The sequence below is a fragment of the Carcharodon carcharias genome, chromosome 10, assembly GCF_017639515.1.
Source record: "Carcharodon carcharias isolate sCarCar2 chromosome 10, sCarCar2.pri, whole genome shotgun sequence".
Classification (NCBI taxonomy): domain Eukaryota; kingdom Metazoa; phylum Chordata; class Chondrichthyes; order Lamniformes; family Lamnidae; genus Carcharodon; species Carcharodon carcharias.
Genome location: NC_054476.1, coordinates 60935585 through 60959512, shown reverse-complemented (window position 1 = coordinate 60959512; position 23928 = coordinate 60935585). Strand labels below are relative to the sequence as shown.

Below are 23928 nucleotides of genomic sequence, written 5' to 3'. Positions count from 1 at the left end.
GAGCCAATCAGTAGCTGCAGAAACGTTGGGTTGACCAAAAGGCCAAAGGCTAGGCAGTTGGGATTTTGAAAATGCAGTTTAAGTGAATTGGGGGATAGTTTTTTTCCAGGGATGGTACAGAAGGAGATAGGATTGGGATGTTGGGGAGGATAAAGTTGGGGAGTGGATGGTTAGTGATACAAGGAGATGATCAGAGATGGCCTTGTATGTAGTTGATACGATGGGACTAGCAAGATCATCAGAGGTGACAAGGTCAAGGTGGTGGGCATGATTATGGGTTGGGGGTTTGCATGGGGAGAGAGATTTAGGGACAATAAGAAAGCAGTGAACTCAGAAGAGAGAGGATATGATGAGTTGAAATGAAGTTTGAAATCTCCGAGGATGAGAAGTCAATGTAGATGACTGAGCAGAGTGGCAGACAATGATGATTTTGAAAAAGAGGGGTGAAACAGGGTGAGATACTCAAAGGAGGATGAAGTGGAATAGAGGGGTCAGGCTAAGGTGTGATCTGCTGATAGGCACCACGTTGCCACTGCAACATTCTTGAGGGGAGGCGAGTGGTGGAAGACATGGCTAGGTGGGGAGGCTTCATTAAGGGGAAGGGTGTCATCACCCCTCAGCCAGGTTTCTGTTAAGGCCATGATATTGATACAATCATCCACAGTAAGTTCATGGATTGCAAGGGCCTTGTTCACAAGTGAACAGATATCCTGAAGGGAGATGCAGAGAGGGGTGGTGAGAGCTAATCTGCTGGCAGACTCCACAGGGTCAGCAGTGGGTGGGGTGAGGTGGACAGGAGGAAGAGCAGCAAGATGAGCCCCAGCGGGTGTACTGGGTGAGAAGGTTGAAGAGACAGTGGGATGGGGTAATTGGAATTGTTGCTTGTAATGAGCCAGCTCTGAGTGCCTTGATGAGTACATCAGCGGACACCAAGAAAAGCACAGAAGGAAGTTGTAGGCTAAGAGGGAGTCAAGCCTTGGATGGTTGTGAAAGAAGTTGAGGTAGGGGATTGGGAGGCCAGAGTATCTGAGAGTGGAGAAATAAAAGGCAGCATGACAAAAGAACAGAGTTTAGGAGGGGTAAAGAGAAAAGAAGATAAAAAGGAAAGAACAAAAATGGAAATTAATTGATGGGCTTTGGATGCAATGGGCGGAATGCTTGTCTGGGCCAGTTGGGTCAAATGGCCTGTTTCTGTGCTGTACTCAATGCAATTCTCTAATATGTTTAAAAAGTGTGTATTGTAGCAGCTGAACTGCTTTTCCAATTGAAAACAGTGAACTCAGCACAGACTGAGAATCAAACCTGTGACCTTCAGGTCCTGAACTCAACACCACAGCAAGCAGCAGACTTAAAATCTGAGCCATTGAATAGCTGAATTCTGTATTGGAATCAAATGAATTGAGTACAGCTATCTGATTAGTGTGGTACAATGAGTTATATACAAGCACATGTATATACAGTAATGACAACACAGTAAATGTGGCTGTAGTAATCTATGCAGGACTGATGTATAATTGCTTTTTTATTCAGTGTAAAAGTGCTAGATATCAGCTGAAAAACATTACACAAGCTTAGATTCATTCAGTGTGATACCTTTAATACAATAAACAGTACCCAACAAACTGATTCTAAGAACAAAGCTCTTTCGATTTGGCCCTCAGAATTATAGGCCTAGGTTTGCTGCTCATAATATTGATGCTAACCCAATTAATCTTAGTTGGTTATCACCAGCATTATGATCAGAAAACCAGCACCATAGCGTCAATACCTGTTAGAACATTCATTAACCGATGGCCTGATGATTTAAGTGCACTGCCTGCTGTGGTACTGAGCTTTACAGACCAAGGTTCAATCCACTGTCTGTGGGAAGTTACCTGATCATTGCTTGGGGGGGAAGCAGATGAGGCAGGGGCAACAAGGTGGATGTCACAGCTGGTTTCAATCTTAGGGCCATGGCTATGAAAATCAGCCAGAATTCCTTTTCCTGGTCACCAACCGAAAGCTCACCTGCCTGACTGACAGGGCTGAACAGGATTGGAGTTGGCTATGTTGCCCCACCCCTACTGTCCAACAAGAAATTTATTATTGAGCCTCACTCGTGCAGGATGAGGCTATGGATGAAAAGGGGCTGCTGGAGCCTGTGGAACTGAATCCGACAAGAGCCAATTCCGTCAGAAAAGAAAAGGAAACTGTCTGTTTCAGTGAAGCACTCATCCACTGCAGCCCTCAGTCCTAAGGCAAGTGAATGGGCCTCATTCAGGAGATGTCCTCACAACTAGTAGTGCCAGTGAGTGGCTGTGATTGAATCAGTGTACACAAACATGTGTGAACATGGGTACATGGATCTGAGAGTTCAAATGATTGTGCACCGTTATCAACTGTGTGCAAATACATATCTAATGTGTGCATACTAGAAATTAATTGCAACAGCTAACATCTGTTTATGTCGATGGTGCTGACTCTCATTGGGTATGGTTCCAGGTTGCCTACGCCATTTGGTCATATTTCTTCAATGAACCGAGAGTGAATGTTGGTAAATTATTCAACCATAGGATTATCGCATGTTGAGCCTGTTCTAGTCCTTATCCAGCTTCCACACATGCGCTTTCCTACAAGGGTCAATTATGATTGCAAACCCTGGCTGAATATTTTTTCCCTCCCTGTCATTGGAGCACTGAGACCAATTGCAATGCTCCCACTGTTACCCCAATGGGATCAGTTGATTCAACATGGAACAGGCATTGAACAGGCAGCTTTCCTGTGCTGTATAATTCAGTTACACATTGGGTGGTGCCTCAAGGCCATCAGAGACTACATGAAATCAACTCTGCAGTTAAATAATAAAACAGCCTTTTAACAATCCCCAACCTCATCAACCCCAATTAAAAAAATGAAATGACACATCCTTTCCTGTACTAACCCAGGATAATTGTAATAATCTTGGATACCACCAACTCCACTTTCCTCCACCTTCCCCAAATTGGAATGTCTGGTCCACATTATGGAAACTGTAGAATGACTACCCTGAGTCACCTTAATTTAAGATTACCTCTACTGTTCTCAACGACCAGCAGTAATCATGCAACTTCATTTTCACACCTATCTTGAAATGCTGATAAACTAGCAGATATCCAGCACGCCATTGATGAATGCAGTCTTGGTTATTATTGCTGAATTCCTCCATTGATTAATATATAATTCCAGAGACAGGCTGTTACAACTAATCATGGCCACATAACCAGAAATCTCACATAAGCCAAAAAAATTACTGCTGTGCTATTAGGGGATAGGCACTTAATTTTTATAACTCTGTCCAGTTTTAGTGGAAGTGCTAGCCATTTTAGAATAAACAGAATAATGCTTCCAGTAACATAGAGAAATTAAGTCACTAGCGGTAATTGTTGGGCTATAGACTTGGCTGCTGCAGTGTGTTTACACTTTGCTGCACCTTTGGCATTTGGGATGAAAGGGTCCTCTCACTGCTGGCTGTATGGGGTTAGCATCACATGCATCTAGTCAACTTCATTCCAGTTCACAGAGGGCATGGACCTACAGCACAAAATTGGCAAAGTAGTGGGACTGAGAAATGGAAACTTGTTACATTGGTGCAGTAGGGCGCACTTTTCTGAGATTGTGGGTGAGGCACATTGTAAGGGCAGAGTGAAAGAGAGCTTCACTGCTCATCTAACAGTGTTATACTTGACCTGACAATGCTTGGCAGTGGCACTGGAGGCAGAATTTTCTCTCCTGGTCTCAGGGCCCTGATGTCATGGTCAAAAGTGGGTGGGTGGGGGGGGGGGGTGTGGTCAGTGGTCAGAAGCCCGCACTAGGTGAGGAATAGCCACCCAGCAATGATTTCCCCCAAACTGACCAATTAGTGGCCAGAGGGCAAGCTCGCAGCCAATTAAGGACTGCGGGTGGGTAGGCTCTTGAAGCTGGAGGGCCAATAGGAGGCCCTGCAGCACTGAAGAAACAGCAGGCTACCTTTTCAGGCAAGTATGAGAGAGGGTGCCTCAAGATGGAGGCACACTTTCTCCAACATTTTAAAAAGTTTTAAAGAAAAAAAATGCCCTTAGCAGCTGGGCCACCATTGTTTTGGGGAGGTGGAGGGGGGGCAATCCCTCCTCAATGGTAGCTTGCCGCTGCAGTATGCCAGGCAAGCAGGAGAGCCTCAAAGCCTGCCTGGAGTGTAAGCACCCAGTCTGCTGCTGGAAAGATGCCTCCAGGCAACTGGCTGGGTTCCCTGACACCTTGGGGAACCCAGAGATCAACTGGAAAACCCCAGTCAGCCTCTGACAACAGGCCTTTCAGGCTCTCAACCGGCAACTCGCTGCTTGTGGGCGGATAGTTCTCCCACCCCCCCCCCTACCCCACCACCATCTTGTCCCACCTCCAGGAAAATGGGTCTGATGGGATGAAGCTAGTAAACCAGTAGGCAGGCCTCCCTCGGGGCCTAAAAATTAAGTCCTGGGTGACTGGAATGGAAAACATTCCATTCTCTAGCACTAGAATCCCCTGATGAGCAAAAAGTCAATTCCCAAATGTATTATTTATTTAGAACAGAATCTTCTTTTGATTCCTACTGACATTATTTCAGTTCATTTAACACTAATTGTATCCCATCAGAATTAAGAATATGGGCATTTCTTCTGTGGCACTTGGCACAATGTATACAAAATGGCAGCCGCTCCTTTGGAAACCTTCTTTCTTTCCTATTTGCAAGGCAGCAGCCGTTTGGAATGTGTAGTTAGTTGCTTGGTGTGATCAATCACTTGTGTAGGTATGCATCCAACCAGAGCTCCCCAGAGTCTTTCAAGGAGCTATAACAGAATACAAATAAACATATAACATAGAACACATATAAATCCCAAGTATCTCTCCTCATGGACTGCTCGCTAATTATGACCTCTTGCCAAGAACTCATTATTCTGCTCATTTCAGATATTAACTTCTTCACTGAGAATGGTCAGAATGTGAAATGCACTACTACTAAATACATACAAGAGGAACATAATAGAGGTTTATGTTCATAGGGTGAGATGAAGTAGAGTGGGAGGAGGGAGCATAAACAAACATTGCCCTTTGTGTGTGCTGTAAATTCTATGAAGTCACCAAACAGGGCACAGCTCTCGGTGGTGTAATGGTGCATTGGAGACATAGCCAACTTTAAGCTTCAACAGCTTATTACAGAGCAGCACTGCCTGTGGTTTAATACAAGTGACAAGCCTGCACACACTTGGTTGGAAACAGTCCCAAGCACATGGCAGAGGGAGCTGAGGGCAAACAGGACTGGGAAAAAAATCCAAGTTTTTCCCCTTCGTTCCCTTTCCTGTCATGATGGTGCTAAAACATTCACTGGAACATGCTTCCTTTGGGCCTGGACATCTCCTGTACTTTGGCAAAGTGACCACTTTTCATCTGATTGTGCTCAGATTGTGAATAACAACAGCCTATTTCACTGCCATTGCCCATCACAGCCAATCCCTTACCTGCCCTTGCCCAATACAGCCAATCCCTTACATGCCCTTGCCCACCACTCACACAGGTATTTTTCAGCAAGAGTTAGTAGCTAGTTATTGGGAGTTTGAACACCTCTGTTGTCCAGGGGGCTGGGACGCTGGCTGAGATAAGCTGACTCAGGAAAGTGTACTGCTCCTTTCCTTTAATTGTTACTAAACACAAGTTGGGCTCACATTCAAACAACCTCCATTGTTAAAGCTGCTTCAAGAAGTCAAGCTGCATCATTGATACCAAACATTTCTTTTTTCTCTCAAGGATCCTCAAAGCCTTGGACCGAGTCAAATCCCTACTGAGTTAAAAATGTCTCCTACCCACAATGAATATGGACTACAAAAGCTTTGTTGCTTTGCTATTAGACTGCAGCGCCGCAAGAAAGTTCCTTTTATAATTCCTATCCTTATTCCTATAGAAGGGCGTCTTCCCAAAATTGGAGAACAGAAAAAAGTTTGAGGCAGCTGTCTGAGTTCTCTCAGTGCTAACTTCAGCTCTACTAACGCAACCCTTGGGACAATATAACAGAAACAGCTTTTTCTTTCATTTCTAACACTCCAACATCTCTCTGTCTCAACCATTCCTATTTTTACTGTGACCATCCCAAACACATTTTCTCCTCACTGTGTCGAAATCAAGGCTCACAGCCTTAGCACTGGTCCTAAACTCTTAGCAGGAGACAGTGATGTAGTGGTAATGTCATTGGACTAATAATCCAAAGGACCAAGCTAATACTCAGGGGACATGGGTTCAAATCCCACCACAGCAGCTGGTGGAATTTAAATTCAATTAATAAAAAATCTGAAATTGAAAGCTAGTCTCAGTAATTAGTGAGCATGACACTATTGTTGATTGATGTAAAAACCCATCTGGTTCACTAACATCCTCTTTAGTGAAGGAAATCTGCTATTCGTATCCAGTCTGGCCTGCCCTGTATGTGACTCCAGACCCACAGCAATGTGGTTGACTCTTAATTGCCCTCTGCAATTGCCTGTCAAATCAAGGGCAATGAGGGATGGGCAACAAATTCTGGCTTTGCCAGGTGGTGTCCATATCCCATGAAAGAATATTAAAAAAGTTGCCTCAGTCTTCACCATTCGAGGGCCCTGTACTTAACCTCCCTCGGTCCTCACTTCTACACATAACTAGATTTTAAAATGCAATCTGAGCATCACCTAGTCCCTATCTGATTTAGCTTGTCTTCACCTCTACTCTCTCAGCTCCGGTTTTGTCCTGGGCTATTAGATCTGGCATTCCCCTGGCTTTCTCAGGGTAAGTGAGACAAGTAGTCCTTCAGAATATCTGATCACTTCACCATGTCTCCAGAGTGTAGAACAAGAGTTTTCATGATTAAGAAGCCCAGGAGATGGGCTTATGTTTTAAAGATTGTAGAAGGAAGGAAAGCCTGAGTTGAGTGAGGGGTTCCACAGTTCTGGGATCCCGTGAAGGAATACATTAGCGTTGGAAATGGTGCATTGAGTCTTGACTTTAATGCAGCAAAGATACAGTTTTCAGGAAAGGGTATTTGCAGCTTAGAATTGTTGGCATTACTATTAGCTCAATTCAGTCATTTATACTTACTGCACTATGTCTGCGAAGGCGGTGAATAAAGGCTTGGACTGGTACTCCAAGCCATGTTTTGCACAGAGTGACCTTACCAATGGTGCCACCTTGTAGAAGTTGTGCCTTGGCATTGTGGGAAACAGGCTATAAACACAAGAGAGGAAATTAGATAGGGAACAGAAATTAAACACTGGTGGGGTAAAATTCAAATTCAGTTGGGATGCAAAACGGATGGTAGTGAATCTGCTGTCAGTTATACACCCTGTGCCATTTTCTTCTTTATATTGAAGTCACCCTTTATCTTCCCTCTGAGGTTGAATTTTAGCCCCCGTTGACTGCAATCACACCTTGAATTTATTTTATTTTATTTTCTGATGTTCAGTGTCACTTTGTGACTGGTTTGTACAAGAAGTTGCTCATAAACATGTTATGTCAGTTAAGTTGGTTTAATATTACAACACATTTAGAATTGCCTAACATATTAAGAACTATTGTACATGCAGTCAGTGCTGACACCCGGTCTGCACAATGCAAACACGTCTGCTGTTCAGTTCACAGGAGGGACACCGCTGATTTCTGGCATTACAACAGTTTCCTACATTACAACACTGACTGCACTTCAAAAGTACTTCATTGGCTGTAAAGCACTTGGAAAATCTGGTGGTCGTGAAAGGTGCTATGTAACTGCAAGCCTTTCTTTATCTTTTAAAGAAGGTGCTAATACAACACGTCTGTTTTCGCCTGACACAGGAGTGCACCCGAACAACCCATCCCCAATGACTGTTTGGCCAGTGTATAATCTCCAGAATCTACCAGTAAATTCTACTTCATCATGAGCTCCATACCCTATCAAGATAAAGCAACTCCCTCTGTACTCCAGTCTGAGTCATATAGTTGCAGGATCAACTGTACCTCACTCTCAGTTAAAAACACAGGATGGGCACTGCCCCATGTGCCCTTTGTACACAAAGGCTGGCCATGTACCTACTGCTGAAAGCTGGGGTACTCACTGATGCTCAATCTGGAAGTTGAGGTGACCTGTGAACCAGTCATTGAAGAAGGATTGATGGACGTTACAAGTGGCATGCAACTGCGAGAGAAAACAAAAGGGTTAGTGGTCCGTCATGGTTACAAGTATCAAAGTCTGGGATGCAGGCCCTTAATATAGCAAAATCTCATCTGCTGCTAACATGATGGTGAGTCATTGTGACCATCCCATATCAACCCTGCACCAACACACTGGATCCTTTCTTCACCAGATGTACAGATAAATTCATGGTAGAAAGAAAATGACAAAAGAGCTTTTCCCCAGGGACAGGCTGTTTACCTGTGGGAATAGGGTTTGAGGTGAGTTCAGGATAATGGAACAGATGTCCCTTGTCTATTAGGTGCAAAGGAAATACATCTGGGCCAGTCTCAATCCAAAACAAAAACAGAATTACCTGGAAAAACTCAGCAGGTCTGGCAGCATCGGCGGAGAAGAAAAGAGTTGACGTTTCAAGTCCTCATGACCCTTCAACAGAACTGAGTGAATATTAGGAGAGGGGTGAAATATAAGCTGGTTTAAGGTGGGGGGTGGAGGGGGGGTGGGGGGTTGTTGTAGAGACAAGCAAGCAGTGATAGGAGCAGATAATCAAAAGATGTCACAGACAAAAGAACAAAGAGGTGTTGAAGGTGGTGATATTATCTAAACGAATGTGCTAATTAAGAATGGATGGCAGGACACTCAAGGTACAGCTCTAGTGGGGGTGGGGTGGAAAGGCTAACAGGGCATAAAAGATATAGATTTAAAAATAATGGAAATAGGTGGGAAAAGAAAAATCTATATAAATTATTGGAAAAAACAAAAAGAAAGGGGAAGAAACGGAAAGGGGGTGGGGATGGAGGAGGGAGTTCAAGATCTAAAGTTGTTGAATTCAATATTCAGTCCGGAAGGCTGTAAAGTGCCTAGTCGGAAGACGAGGTGTTGTTCCTCCAGTTTGCGTTGGGCTTCACTGGAACAATGCAGCAAGCCAAGGACAGACATGTGGGTAAGAGAGCAGGGTGGAGTGTTAAAATGGCAAGCGACAGGGAGGTTTGGGTCTTTCTAGCAGACAGACCGCAGGTGTTCTGTTGCAGAATTAGCACATTCGTTTAGATAATACCACCACCTTCAACACCTCTTTGTTCTTTTGTCTGTGACATCTTTTGATTATCTGCTCCTATCACTGCTTGCTTTTCCCTACAACCACATCCCCCCCCGACTTCTCTCCCCCCACCCCCACCTTAAACCAGCTTATATTTCACCCCTCTCCTAATATTCACTCAGTTCTGTTGAAGGGTCATGAGGACTCGAAACATCAACTCTTTTCTTCTCCGCCGATGCTGCCAGACCTGCTGAGTTTTTCCAGGTAATTCTGTTTTTGTTTTGGATTTCCAGCATCTGCAGTTTTTTGTTTTTATCCAGTCTCAATCCAGTTTGTTCTGGATATGGCCACAGGACAAGCTGTGGCTAATTAACACAATATGGGACTGGAGTCACAAATAGGTCAGATTGGGCAGAGGGGGCAAGTTTTAGTTATGAAAATCCAGCAGCTTTTATGGTCAGTTTTCTGTTGTCAACTCACAAATAGCCAAATTACCAGTAACTTTACCTCATAAATAGTCATGATGGAATTTTAAATCCTGACATCTGATGGCCAGTCCAGTACTGAAATCATTACACTCACTCTCTATGTCTCTATTTCCCTCTCTATATTTGTCCTATCCACAGCTGCAGCCTCATCCTGCTTCAGTTCAGTCTCTCCAGGTAGGACCTGACCTGCATTTCCTTGATTTTCTGGTACAGTTTCCAATCGCCTGTCCATAGTTCCATGTTACGGCTCAGGAGGACATTAATAAGATAGATTTATGGGGGAGGTAGTGGCATTGTCACTGGGCTAGTATTCCAAATGCCCATGGTAATGTTCGGGGGACCTGGGTTTGAATCCCACTGTGGCAGATGGTGAAATTTGAATTTAATGAAAAAAATCTGGAATTAAAAGTCTGATGATGACCCTAAAACCATAAAAATCTGGTTCACTAATGCTCTTTAGGAAAGGAAATCTGTTGTATTACCTGGTCTGGCTTACATATGATTCCAGGCCCATAGCAATGTGGTTGACTCTTAAATGCCCTCTGAACAAGGGTAATTAGGGATGGGCAATAAATGCTGGTCCGGTCAGTGATGCCCACATCCAATGAGCTAATTAAAAAAATTATAATACTTTGTGCAGAATATGCTTAATTGACAGGTACAGACCCACAGTATTGCAGAGACAGCCCATAGAGATCAATGGTTTTTTAAAAATTCGTTCATGGGATCTGGGAGTCTCTGGCTACACCAGCATTTATTTTCCATCCCCAATTGCCCTCAAGAAGGTGGTGGTGAGCTGCCTTCTTGAACTGCTGCAGTCCATGTGATGTAGGTACACCCACAGTGCTGTTAGGGAGGGAGTTCCAGGATTTTGACCCAGTGACAATGAAGGACTGACGGTATATTTCCAAATCAAGATGGTGTGTGGCTTGGAGGGGAACGTCCAGACGGTGGTGTTTCCATGTATCTGCTGCCCTTGTCCTTCTAGATGGTAGCGGTCATGGGTTTGGAAGGTGCTGCCTAAGGAGGCTTGGTGAGTTTCTGCAGTGCAGCTTGTAGATGGCACACACTGCTGCCACTGTGTGTTGGTGGTGGAGGGAATGAATGTTTGTGGTTGGGGTACCAATCAAGTGGGCTGCTTTGTCCTAGATGGTGTCAAGCTTCTTGAAGTATTGTTGGAGCTGCACTCATCCAGGCAAGGGGAGAGTATTCCATCACACTCCTGACTTGTGCCTTGTAGGTGGTGGACAGGCTTTGGGAAGTCAGGAGGTGAGTTTCTCACCCCAGGATTCCCAGCCTCTGACCTGCTTTTGTGGCCACAGTATTTATGTGGCTGATCCCATTCAGTTTCTGGTCAATGGTACCCCCAGGATGTTGATAATGGAGGATTCAGCAATGGTAATGCCATCGAATTTCAAGGCTGATGGTTAGATTCTCTCTTGTTAGAGACGGTCATTGCCTGGCACTTGCGTGATGTTATTTGCAACTTGTCAGTCCCCACCTGGAATTGTACAGCTCATGTATCCTAGTATCAGCTCCTTAACTTATACATTACACAGTGGGTAAAAAGGAATTCATTAGTCACACTTGGTTACAGATATTAACCAGCGTGCACAATTTGTGTTGTATAATGCTTGACAGCAGCTACTCATATGTTCAAATGACCAGAGAAATACAACGGCTGCATAAATGTTAGGCATCTTCTGTAGAAACAGTGCATGGCCTGCCCCCAATTTTCTCCCAATCTCACACTGTCCCCTCCCTGCAGCCTCGGGTTTAGCAAAGTCCATCCTGCAGCTGCAGGGTCACATGCAGCCTCCAAGTTGTGACAGTTCAGACCTTGAAATGCAGGAAAATCAGCACAATTTGTGGTTGTCTTTATAATTCTCCTGTTTAAATTTTGTGCCTTGGAGGCTTGGTCAAGGCTGTTTTTAGGGATATTGTCTCACTGGAGGATAAATCCTACATTAGAAAACCAAGATCTGTTTGGATCAGCAACATCAGGTATATGGAGGTCAATGGAATCTGGATTTAACTGCTACTGAGACTCCATGGTACATATCTATCTGGCACCTGAACCATGAAGACAAAAGCTCAGGCACGCTGTACTGGTATACTATCTCCAATACTAACTCATTCATTCCTAAGACCGTGGAACTCTTCAGCTTTCTCAGCCTTTCCTTTCTTCCACAAATTATGTTTTTAAATTCAAAAGTAAATTTTTGATTTACCTTTTCATCTGTTACATATTTTGTTGCAGTCAGTATTTAGGGCTTTTCACACCGCATGCAAAGTACATGAAAAGGTTCCCTAATAGTCAGGAGCTCCCCACTTAGGCCAGTGTCCAGTGACATTTAGCCTCTCACCTGCATGGTCAACCAGTCTTCTTTCTGATCATGGTCAATCATCATGGGAATGTGATTCATCTGAGTCACCCACACAAACCAATTACTTTCCACAAACCTGCAAACAGAAACCATGGAATTAATCATCTGAGAAAAGGAATGTGCTCTAACAAAGCATTGATAGAATAACATCCTCCATTTAGCAGAGATAAAATATAAACATAAACCCCACTGGATGGGATCCTTCCGGCAATGCTGTCACTAAGCAGCAAATCACAAAGAGGCATTTGCTCAATGGAAACTCGAGGAACAGCATTTACTCACCTTTTCTCCATATCTCTTGATATCATTACCTAATAAAATCTATCAATCTCAGTCTTGAAAGTTCCACTTGATCCAACAGCCTTTTAAGGGAGTGTGTTCCAGAAGTCCACTCCCCTTTGTGTGTAAGATGCCAACTGATTTTACTCCTAAGTGGACTTGCTCTACTTTTAAGATTGTGCCCCGTTGTTCTAAATTCTTTTGCCAGAGGAAGTGGTTTCTTTGGGCGGAATTTAATGGGCAGGGATACTGCCACCTTCCTGCCTCCACCCTGATTAAGTCCATGGCAGGAAGGCCTGTGGATTACGTTCCCACTTAAGGGCCTCATCCCACTGGCAATAACGGGCGGATGGTTCACCATGCGAGAACACGACGAGCAAACCCGTACGTTGCTGCCAATCTCTCTCCTCCCACCCTTCCTGCCATTACTCACTTCTGGTCTGAAATCCAGCGAAAATCCTAGCTGTTGGGTGGATGTCATATCGGCTGCAGCCACTGGCTCCCTGGTGGCACTGCCATTCATTCGAGCTCTCAGTGGGTGGAATTTCTGCCCCCAGGGTCCTTAATTCTGGGAAAGCCACTGTCCCAACAGCGGGCCTTCCCTCTAAGAGACAACACAGGGCACCAGCCAGTGGGCAACACCCTCATCATCTCCATTAAATCCAGCCCATTGTATCTACCCTATCAAATCCATTTATAATTTTAAAGACCTTGATAGTATCACCCCCTAACTGTTTAAACTCAAGGGAATACTAACCAAATTTATGCAATCTGTTCTAATAATTTAATTGCTTACACCCTGGTATAATTCTGCTGAATCTGCACTGTGTCCCTCCAAAGACCAGCATAACTTTCCCAAGATGCAGTGCCCAGAAATTAATGCAGTATTTTAGATGTGGTCTGTTCAATATTCTTTGCAACTGAAGCATTATTTTCTCAGTATTGTATTCCAATCCCCTTCAAATAAAGGCCAATATTCCATTAGCCTTTTTGATTTTTTTTTTGACTTACCCACTATGTGTTTTGTGTACATGGGACACCCAAATCCTTTTGGTCCTTCACGGCTCCTAGTAGCTCATTATCAAGAAAATATTCCAATTTGTCTTGGATGACCTCACACACTATCTAGGTGTCGTCTGCAAACTTAGATACACAGCCCTCCAGCAGCGCACCTTGACTGCAGCGTGTATCATCTATAAGATGCACTGCAGCAACTCACCAAGAGTTCTTTGACAGCACCTCCCACATTCTATTTCAGAAAGCCAGTTGATGAGGGATGATACTGAAACCAATCCTCACACAATTTTATATTTTTTTTTACAGAGTGAAACATTACAAGCATATACCTCCTAACTCAACCACAGCAGTTTTAGTAAGTGTCTCTTTATATATGCTCAAGTGAAGCCCCTAAGTAATGCCCTCTACCTTCAATTAATTAAACACAATTGACATATAATTAACATTCCAAACCCGCAACCTCTACTGCACAGAAGGACAAGGGCAGCAGACAAATGGGAGCACCACCACCACCAATTTCCCCTCTAAGTCACAAACCATCCAGACTTGGAATGATATCGCCATTTCTTCATTGTCTCTGGGTCAAAATCATGTAACTTTCTCCCTAGCAACATACAAAATTCACCACCACCTTCTCAAGGGCAACTAGTGGTGGGTAACAAATGGCTTTGCCAGTGACCCCCACATCCCATTGACAAATAAAAAAGACATTGATTATATGGTGAAAAGCTGAAGCCCCAGTACAGATATTTGGGGAACACCACTTGTCACATCCTCTCAATCTCTACCAGGGAACTAACTATTCCCTGTTCAATACAGGGTTGAGCATTGATAAGAGGATGGCTGCAAATAGTTTGATATTGAATTTCTCATCTACATGCTGTGACTCAGTTGCATCATTGAAAACACTGCATCAGATTCTACATGTATGCTGACAGCACCTAGCTCTATCTCACCAACACCCACCATCTCTAAATTGTCATCCAGGACTGGATGAGTATAAATTTCTTTCAACTAAATATTTGGATGAACAAAGCCATTGTCTTTAGTACCCACCACAAACTCTGTTCCCTACCCACCGACTTCATCTCTCTCTGGCAACTGTCCGAGACTAAACCAGACATTTCACAACCTTGGTGTTATTTTTGACCCCAAAATGAGCTTTGGACCACATCATCAGCTGCCCCTCGATTCGAGGAAGACATATACTCAGGGTCGCATGTGTCTGCCATGCGTCTTCATGTGACTGAACAGACTGATTCTTGACCCCCAGTTCTTTGGGCACAAGGAGCAGATGTCCCAGGAGGTAGTGGGATCAGGAGTGCAGGACTTGCTTCCTTTACTTTACTTCTCTAACACTACTTTGCCTCATCATTAAGACGTTGGGTTTCAAAGCCTGATGCAACTTGATAGACAAGTTGTTAACATTCTGAATGATTGCAAGCAAGCTTCTCCCAGTCATTAATGTGAATGCCACTGTGCTTCAAGTAGAGTTTCAGAGTGTCTTTGAAACATTTTCTTTGTCCTGCCTTGGAACGCTGGCCATTTGAGAGTTGAGAAAACAGGACCGGTCAGAGAAGATGGTTTCAGCCATCTGGGCACTGTCCAGTCCAGCTGACTTTGCAGGAGCTTTGCCTGAGTGCTTGTGGAAATTACTTCAAGAAAGACAACATATCTGCACCATCACAGCCTTCATAACATCGTCTGACCACAGCCCTGCCTCAGTTCAATTAAACTTTCATTCATGCCTTCGTTATTTCTAGACTTGACAATTCCAATGCAATTTTGCACGGTCTCCCATCTTTCACACTCCATAAACTCAAGCTGCTCGTGTCCTAACTTCCACTAAGTCCCATTCATCCATCACCTGCGCTCGTGGACTTCCACTGGCTCTAGTCTGGAAGCATCTCAATTTTAAAATTCTCATCCTTGTTTTCAAATTCTTCCATGGCTTTGCCCCTCCCTATTTCTATAGCCTTCTCCAATCCCTCAACCCTCGAAGATCTCTGGGCTGCTCCAATTCTGGCCTCTTGAGCATCCCCAATTTTAATTGCTCTACCATTGATGGCTTTGCATTCAGCTGCCAAGGCTCTAAGCTCTGGAACTCCTTCCTTAAACCTCTCTGTCTCTATCCATCTCTTTTCTCCTTTAAGATGCTCCTTAAAATCTACTTCATTGACCAAGCTATTGATCACCTGTGCTAATTGTCTTCTTACAAGGCTTGGTGTGATATTTTGTTTGGTAATGCTCTTGTCAAGCGATTTGGAATGTTTCATTATGTTAAAGATGCTATATAAATGCAAGTTGTTGTTGAAGAATGAGACCCACATTTTGCATTGTAATCAGTTCCACAGAATCAGAATAATCAGTGGCCATTCTCAAAACCCAGACCATCCCGACTGCTATCCATGGGTCTGTAAATGATTGTCTATCTTCTAGTCACCATCACATTTTTTTTAAACATTCGGTCAAGAGTGGTGCCTGCTAACTGGATCTGGAAAGAGAGGTGTCATGTCTGGTCTGGCAGTGGTGGGGAGTGCAGTTGGGGTGTGGGGAGACTGGCAGTCCTAATTCTGCCCAGTTTGTCATGGAGTTGCCACTGGCATTGCCTAACCTGCTTGTTGGGAGCTGACAACTCAGCTTCTCATTAAATAGAGACCAGTAAAACACACAGTGAGACAGAAATAAATAGCTGTCCTGCACATCAAACAGCATTGAATAAACAAATGTACAAATCAATGCCAGAGCCTCAGTGGGTGGAGGAAGTGTTGAATAAAGGTTACTGCAACCCTAACATTTAGCATAAAGATTGGATTCTCAGTAGTGGGATACAGCAGCAGTTATAACATTACATCAGCTGCAGTGATTGAGATAAATATGCAGACAGACCGAGTGCGAGAATAAATTGTTCATTTATTTTACGTAGTTGATGTCAGGAATAGAGGGAGTGGAAAATAAGCAGCAAGACAGAAATAAATAGAGGTAGTGAATAGGAAACTAAATGTTGCACAGAGAAAACAAAGGAGAGAGACATGTGGAACAAAAAAAAAATACAACATTGAAGAAAGGCCTCACCATTGCCTCAGTCTATTCATACGTTAAATCAAATGGAGAGCAGAAAGAAAACAAACACGCAGCTAGTTCCCACATAGCCACAGCTATGACAGGCATTCATTAATGGATGGTTAACGTACTCCAGATTCACAGCACCAATTATTTCAATTGTTGCAGCAGACAACCAAATAATATAGTTAGTAATATGACAAGGGAGCCCCACCTCACAAGAAAGAACATCATCAGGAAACCTTGAATGCCGAGCAGTGGGATGTAAGTCAGGCTGATGCGGATGTAGAAAGACACCATCCAGGCCAAGTCCTGTGGAGGGCAAGAAACAAATAACATCACAAATGAACCATTATTTTTCTTACCGGCTTCACTATTTCCCACCTGAAAGTGACAACTGGTCCCAGGGTTCAGGTCTATAGGCACTGGCTGTCCTCTATTATTACACTCCAGTGCCAGTTGAGACAGTGGGTGTTAACAGGCTGTTGAAAAATTGGGAAGAGTAATGAGAGTGAAATCATATCTGATCCTATCCTCACCAATCCTGTACTCAATCAAGGGCTACAACACAACATGAATTCCAGCCAACTCGTATTGAAAAACAACAGTCCATTCTTTTCACAAGTGAGCCACATTGAAGTTGCAGGCTAGAGGCTGAAGTGTGAAAACACTCAGCAATGCAGTTACAGATTCTGTGCTTTCAGATGTGGTTATTATCTAGAGAGAGTGCTTTGAGTTGCATTACACCAGCATGAAGTACAAGTATGAAGGGCCACAGGTTCCAAACCTGTCGCTGGTGGTGGGAATGATTTGAATAAAGAGAATCCCACAAGAAGGAATGGGTACAATATTACAATGCTAGATTATTTTTATATTGTATTTATGCTAACACACTCAGTGACTCAGTGACAATAGTGATGGTTAAAATTGATAATATCTGATTAATCTTTTTCTGATTTAGAATTCTATCAGGAGCAGTTGGGTTGTTCACTACATGATAACATATACTGATAAGATGGGAGAGGAGTTCCCGTTGTGTTGGAGCAGACACTTATCATGAATAGCAGTGCTGGCTCCTGACGTGCACTGTGTGCATAAAATGAATAATGATGTACTCAGGATAGACTGAATGGAATCAAAGCAGGGAGCTCACTGAGTAGGACTGTTGGTAGAGACACCATGAATACTGCAGGCAAGGACCATCACTATGATGTATGGGCAAAGGAAGAATCCGAAAAGTCTTTCAGCAGAAGATAAAAGACCCCTTCCTCCCCATTACTGCTAAACAAGGTTAATTTCCCAAATTCTACGGCAATAGGTTTGGGCTGTGGAAGCAGGAGCACAGGCATGATTCACTGCTTGTGACATACAATCCCAAGGGCTATGAGGCAGCAATGTTTCAGGCAGGTGTGAACCTCAGTTAATCCTATAATTGGTAAGGCGGTAAACCACACTAAACCTTGCAATTTTGGAATTGGCTTCTGCCAGAGTGCTCACCATACCCACAGAGGATGGCATATTTTGGCCTGGCCTGTTCAAGTTGGTTTCTTAAAGGGATATCGAGCTTCTGGTAAAATGTTTCTTTGGAATTTCTATTTGCATTTTACTACATTTGCACAATGCATTGGTTTTGCTGGACAGTTTACCATTTTTGCATTGCTTTTTCTTGTCAATATTTTTCTTCAACGTCTTCATTGCTGCTGTCATTTAAGTAGATCAGGAAGGGAGTGGGGATGGGGATGCACTTGGGAATCAAACAGTGCTTCATGATTTAGATAAAGAACATGGGTTTATGAGATGGGGGACAATCAAGGCAGGTGCAACACAGCAAGGGGGTCTATCCTCAGATTGTTTATAGTGCAGTGTATTTACAGAGCCCTTGAGATGTACCTGGTCATGTTATAGGAGACCTGTCTTTATTGCCAAGTTGTACTTAAAAGAAACAAAATACTCCAGATGCTGGAAATCTGAAATAAAAAAAGAAAATGCTGGAAATACTCAGCGGGTCTGGCAGCATCTGTGGAGAGAGAAACAGAGTTAACGTTTCAAGTCCATCTGACTCTTCTTCTCCGAAGGGGATTAAGTGGGGGGTGTGGGGGTCCCATGGGGTCTTGGGGATTTGAGGGAGTCCTGTGGGGATTTGCAGTGGGTCAGTACCCATAGTTACCCAGGAGTTCAAAGTGGGAGGGTCAAGGTGGGTCAATGGCGGAGATATGGTGGTCTGTGGGGTGGTCAGATGTTCGGGGGGTGGTCAGTGTGGGATTGGTCAGTGGGGCAGATAGGGAGGGTAGTCTAGAGTTGTGGGGTAGTCGGTGGGGGGGGGTGGTGAGAGTGTGGTCAGGAGTGGGGAGTGAAGCTAGGGTGAGGGGGATTGTCAAGGGGTGGGGAAAGCAGTCTGGGGAAGAGGGGCTAATCACGGAGGTGGGGGTGTAGTCAGGGAGGGTGGGGAGGGCAGTCGGGGATTGCAGGGATTGTTGGGGGAATAATCGGGGGAGGGTGGTGGGGGCACATGGCGGGGGGTCATGGTCATGGTTGTGGGTGTTGGGGTGTGAGGTGTAGTCAGGTGGTCCTGTGGAGGCTTGGGGGTGGGGTGAGTGCAGAGGAGTCCTGTGGAGGGTTGGGGGTGGGGAGGTGGCTGTCAGTGCTACAGTTACTCAGAAGTTAGAAGTGGTTTTAATTCTTCTAACCTCTTCAGGGTAACTCTTGATTAAGACACTTGGAACCATCCAAAGCTTGTGATTTAAATCGTACTTTCAGAAGGTTCCCAGTGCAGGGCAATAGCCCAGTAGATGTTTGAACTTCCTGGGCAATTGGTATGCAATCCTTACATGGAGAGTTATAGGTCCCAATTATATCTGCCTTAAGCATTACTGAATAGAGCATTTAAACACTCCTCGCATTGTAGAATATACCTATTATGCCCTACCCCAGCTTTACCCAATGTAAGTATTGCTGAAAAAAGAGACATGTCGAAGCTTTTCATCCTGCACTCGTCAGGACATTTTGCATAAATATAGGGGGAAAACAACAAGTTATACTGTAAGAGAAGAGAGTGCTGATTGGTTGGCAAATGGACTCTGATTGGTAGAGGCATTGCTATAGAGAATGCATCAATTGGCAGTGGCTGACAGTTAACTGCCAAGTATTGTTTGAAATTTAAACCAGGCAGCTTGACCCCGATTAGTCAAGGCATTGCCTTGAGGAACGAGTCAGCGAATAGCTGTCACTTATTTTGTTTAGCTGAAACAGGCAGGATGTATATACATGTTCTTTCTGTCTGCAAAGAATAGGGCCCTGTGCACTAATATATGTAGCTTCCAGTACACACAATGCACCACACCATGAGCCCGACTAACAATCTGAAATTGGTTGTCAGTGTAATTCTTAGCACATTGAGGATTATTTAGCAAATGTTGTCCAATCGCAGAATCACATCTAATGTTGGATATCGTGTTTTGAGTTTTGCAAGCACGTGCTGGTTGGATACGGTCTGTACCTTGCCCATTGCAAATAGCGGCTGGGACATGTTGTTTGATAGGATCCATCGGGCTTTGGGACGTACGGCCTACATACCTAGCATCACACCGGCACTGAAATTCATATACCACATTACTCATTTGTATGACAGACAGGATGTCTTTTTGGCTTGATGGCAGCATCCTGTTAGTGGCGAATACCACTCGTATTGTGACTGCATGGTAGCAGCGTGAAACAGCTAGCTTCACCTGTTGCTCAAATTTTGAGATACCTTGCTCTTCCAGGATAATCGGAGGTAGACTGGGCACTTTTCAGGGCCGAAAGTGATGACCTTAGGCCTGTTCATGAGTTTGCGCGATATACAGCGCAAAATGATCTGATCAGGGTGGTTATTATCCTGCAGGATACCTTTGACGTGCCCTATTTCATTCAGCATTAAACTTGCATGGTGAGCAAATGGCTTGGGCCCTATTTACAAGGTTGCTGATTAAACCAACCTTATAGTGCGTGGAACTGTAAGAATCCCAACGCGTGTATTGACCAATGAAGACAGGCTTGTGGTAAACCATGGTAGAGAAACCCCTGGCAGATTTCTCAACTAGTACATCAAGGAAGGGGAGTTCATTTGACTGCTCCATTTCTCGAGTGAAATCAACTAAGTTCGCACAGAGCAGGGTTGGAACCTGGGATCCTTTGATCCAAGTGGCTCAGTACACCCCAGATAATTCATTTAGCCACTCGGCCAATTGGTGAGCTATTTTCAAACCACAAGTAAAATATTGACAGAATTGGAGCAGGGATTGAACAAGTCTCCAGGGAGCTGCTAATAAAATACTCACCACCCACTGCCTCCGTTGTACAGCAAAGTAAAAGATGTACCATTGGAAGTAGAGGGGGAGCAGTGCTGGAGGTCCAACTGTGAAAGAACGAGAAAGCAAAGGATTTATAATTGAAGATCTGTGGATATAATGTGATATACAACAGTGATATAACTGAAGTCAGTAACAATGAACCCTTCCTGCACCTCCTATTCCTGCAGCTGCCATTAAACAAGTTCATTATAATTATTTCCCTCTGTCGGCCAACGCACAAGAGGCACTCTGATATGCAATACCTGACACCCAGCATTGAAAATCGTTTTGCACCCACGTCAAATATCAGAAAGCACGGCTCAGAGCAAGAACTGGCAGGATAGAAGGGGAAAAAAAAAAATCGCAAGAAAATAGAGCTTGGAGGTTATGGAGGTCATTCTTGCCAGAGCAAAGTGAAGCAGTGCAATTGGCAAGCGTTCAAAATCATGGCTAATGCACAAGTGTCACCATGACGGTGTTCAAGAACAGTCTGGGTATCTGTAAAAACACAGTGAGGTACAGTGGATTTTCAGACAGCTCATCCGACTCCACCAGATCCAAGAAAGGAGGAACTCCTCCGAAAGAAACAGAGCCCAGCTCTGAAGGAGAGTTTGCTTATAGGTAACCAAGATAGCTTATAGGGTGCTGAAAAGAAGTTTATGTTTTGGTGGATTTTATATTTATCTACTTGAGTGCTGTTAAAGTTGATAGGGACAAGAAGATATACTTTCCATCTTAGGTACCATACACTCTGAGAAGGTGGACAGCAGATCGCAGTATCTGCCTAGATTCAGTATGTGAATGGAGGAATCCAATTTCCATTCAATTGCCCCACCGTCAGAGATCCCCACCTATAATTTCCATGGTGGTTCTCCAGGTCTCCCACTGTCGCTTCAGTGGAATCCTCGAAGAAACAGCAGGAATGCTGTTTTCCCTCAGGGTTTCGCTGATCTTCTAAATTATGGCAGGTTTTTAGCAAGCCCCCCTGCAGAGATTCTCTGCCTCCTCCCTCCCATCAAGACTTCCGTATCTCTCTTTTGCCCTGCTCACCTTCCTTGCTTTTCATTTCCCTCCTAGTGTTTGGGTAGCCCTGTATTGCAATCACAGTCATATTAGATCCAAGTACAAAGATCAGGGTCTCGTCCTGTCAAATCCAATCTGGACTGCACCAAGATCACAGATATGAAAATGGGTCTGCTGCTCAGGGGCCCTTGGAGGTACCATTTACAACTTGGTTGTAAAAGCTTTCCCAGCCTTCTGATAGGTTCATTGGTGAATGCACTACTGATATATAACAATCGTTAAAGTCATTGCTGGGTGTCAGGCTAACACAAGCAAACAAAAAGGTTTATAGGTTCAATCTCCAGTCTGTGCTGAATTAGCTGATTTCAGCAACAGGGACTGAAACAATTCACCTCAGTATGCTGGTGTAGCGAATGGAAAATCAGACACTTTCCAGCTCCTGATCAGCATCCAATAACCTCCGTGAACATATGAATGTTGGGTAAAAACAAGATCAGACTCAGCACTCCATAGTCAAACTGCATGCTAGCAGTCAATGTCTTGGCTCATATGTGTGGAATGGCCTCTTATACTACCAGTCAGCCTATACCCAAAGAACTAAAACTAAAAAAAAAGTGAATTTAGATAGTAGAAAAAAGGGGAGAGAGCTGGGGAAAAATATAAACATTTGCACTAAGAATTTTACTTAATATTAAAAGTTATTAACACATTAGGTTTTGACATGTGCTTTGTCTAGCATATGGTTTCTAAAGCTCTTGTCACATTTCTGGCTTCACGTACATGCCCTCAAAATGAATCAATACACAGCAGACACATGTCTGAGCAAATCTCACACGGTTGACAGGCTACAGTCTGTGTGAGGTAAGCATAGGAAATCCACTCTGAACACCGGCTTGATTTACAGGGAAATCAGGAGAGGAAGCTGGCCAATCAACGAGAAGGGAAAGGAATCTCACCACAGCAAGATACATCAGGAGATCCGAAATAACAGAGGCAAAGTGTCAGCCTGCCTGGGGCCAGGGGTGGGAGCACATTGAAGAGCACCAGCTTTGCTGCGAGTACCTTCTGCACAAAACTGCAACATTGTCCTCTGGCTGGCCTGGTTTCTCAGCAGCTCTTGATGTTCATTTAATGTTTAACTTTTATTAACCACTTCTCTACTCACAAGGCCACAAGAGCAGGGTCACCATCCACCTGGTTTCAGAAAGCTGCACTAAATAAAGAACTGCACAGTAAAGTTTTTATGAACTTGCACTCCCTCACCCTTAACATTAAATGGAATGCACAGGGCTCTGCCTGATCATTAAACGACTCACCACGACAGCAAATGGAAGTCAGCAACATACCTGCCCAATGTGTGGAGTGATGAGATTCCTTTTCTGCTCAACTAACAGAGTAGTGAGATGTAACTTCTGTGCAGCCAAAGAAAGAAGTGACCCTAACTGTCAAGTGAATGGTGCCCTCTATCCTCTTATCCCAGTACTTTCTCCAGTTGTCAGTTTGTTTTAGTCATGAAATCAGGGTGAATTTCTGCCTTTAACAGTTCCAATTTGGGCCCTTTCTTATTTTTCAATTCATGTTCATTGCAAAATGCAATTTCTATAGATTAACCCAAGTTTATTGTGAATTGAATCTTGTATGTTAAAGTCTGTTGTGAATAGGAATAGCATGCTAGGGTTAATAATGACCCTTTTACTGAGTTACTCCACACTAGAGGTTGCACAGAATTCTCACTGTGCATTGCTGTCCTCTCCCATTGGTGGAAAAACGCCACATTGTCAGGCCATATGGTTCAAGCTAAAACAACGGGACTAAGTTAATGTCCAGTTTATACCTTAATGAGTGCCTGACCTGGGAAAAAGGGCTGGGGCTGAGATTGAAGGGGCAGGCACAAGTCCTGAAAGAACTCATTTTGGAAGCAGCAAACTGAGTTTCATTTTAAATTCACAAATATCATAGTTTAAAATTTCATTCCAGATTATAATGCAGAAATGTTATAATTGAGAGTCCTGCTTCAAATGTATAATTGGTAAATATATTTTAATGTAGATAAAAGAGAGGGGATGCATTTTGATAGGTACACCAAGAATCTAAATGGTGTAGAGGAGTAGAAGATCTCAGGGTACAGATGCACTAATCACTA

At 43.8% G+C, this 23928-nt stretch overlaps 1 protein-coding gene across 2 annotated transcripts in view; it reads right to left on the bottom strand.

Annotated features, from left to right (window-relative positions):
- Nucleotides 1-1504: 1504 nt before the first annotated feature.
- The window catches only part of LOC121283290 (acyl-CoA (8-3)-desaturase-like), a 39672-nt gene continuing 17248 nt past the window's right edge, over nt 1505-23928 (bottom strand). For both annotated transcript variants that reach the window (XM_041197702.1, XM_041197703.1), the window contains 6 exons: nt 20751-20827; nt 16649-16746; nt 12055-12151; nt 8085-8164; nt 7093-7218; nt 1505-4820 (listed from right to left, as the gene is read on the bottom strand). In XM_041197702.1, the coding sequence (XP_041053636.1) occupies nt 4769-4820; nt 7093-7218; nt 8085-8164; nt 12055-12151; nt 16649-16746; nt 20751-20827 (530 nt within the window). In that variant the 3' untranslated portion in view covers nt 1505-4768. The remainder of the gene's footprint in view (nt 4821-7092; nt 7219-8084; nt 8165-12054; nt 12152-16648; nt 16747-20750; nt 20828-23928) is intronic.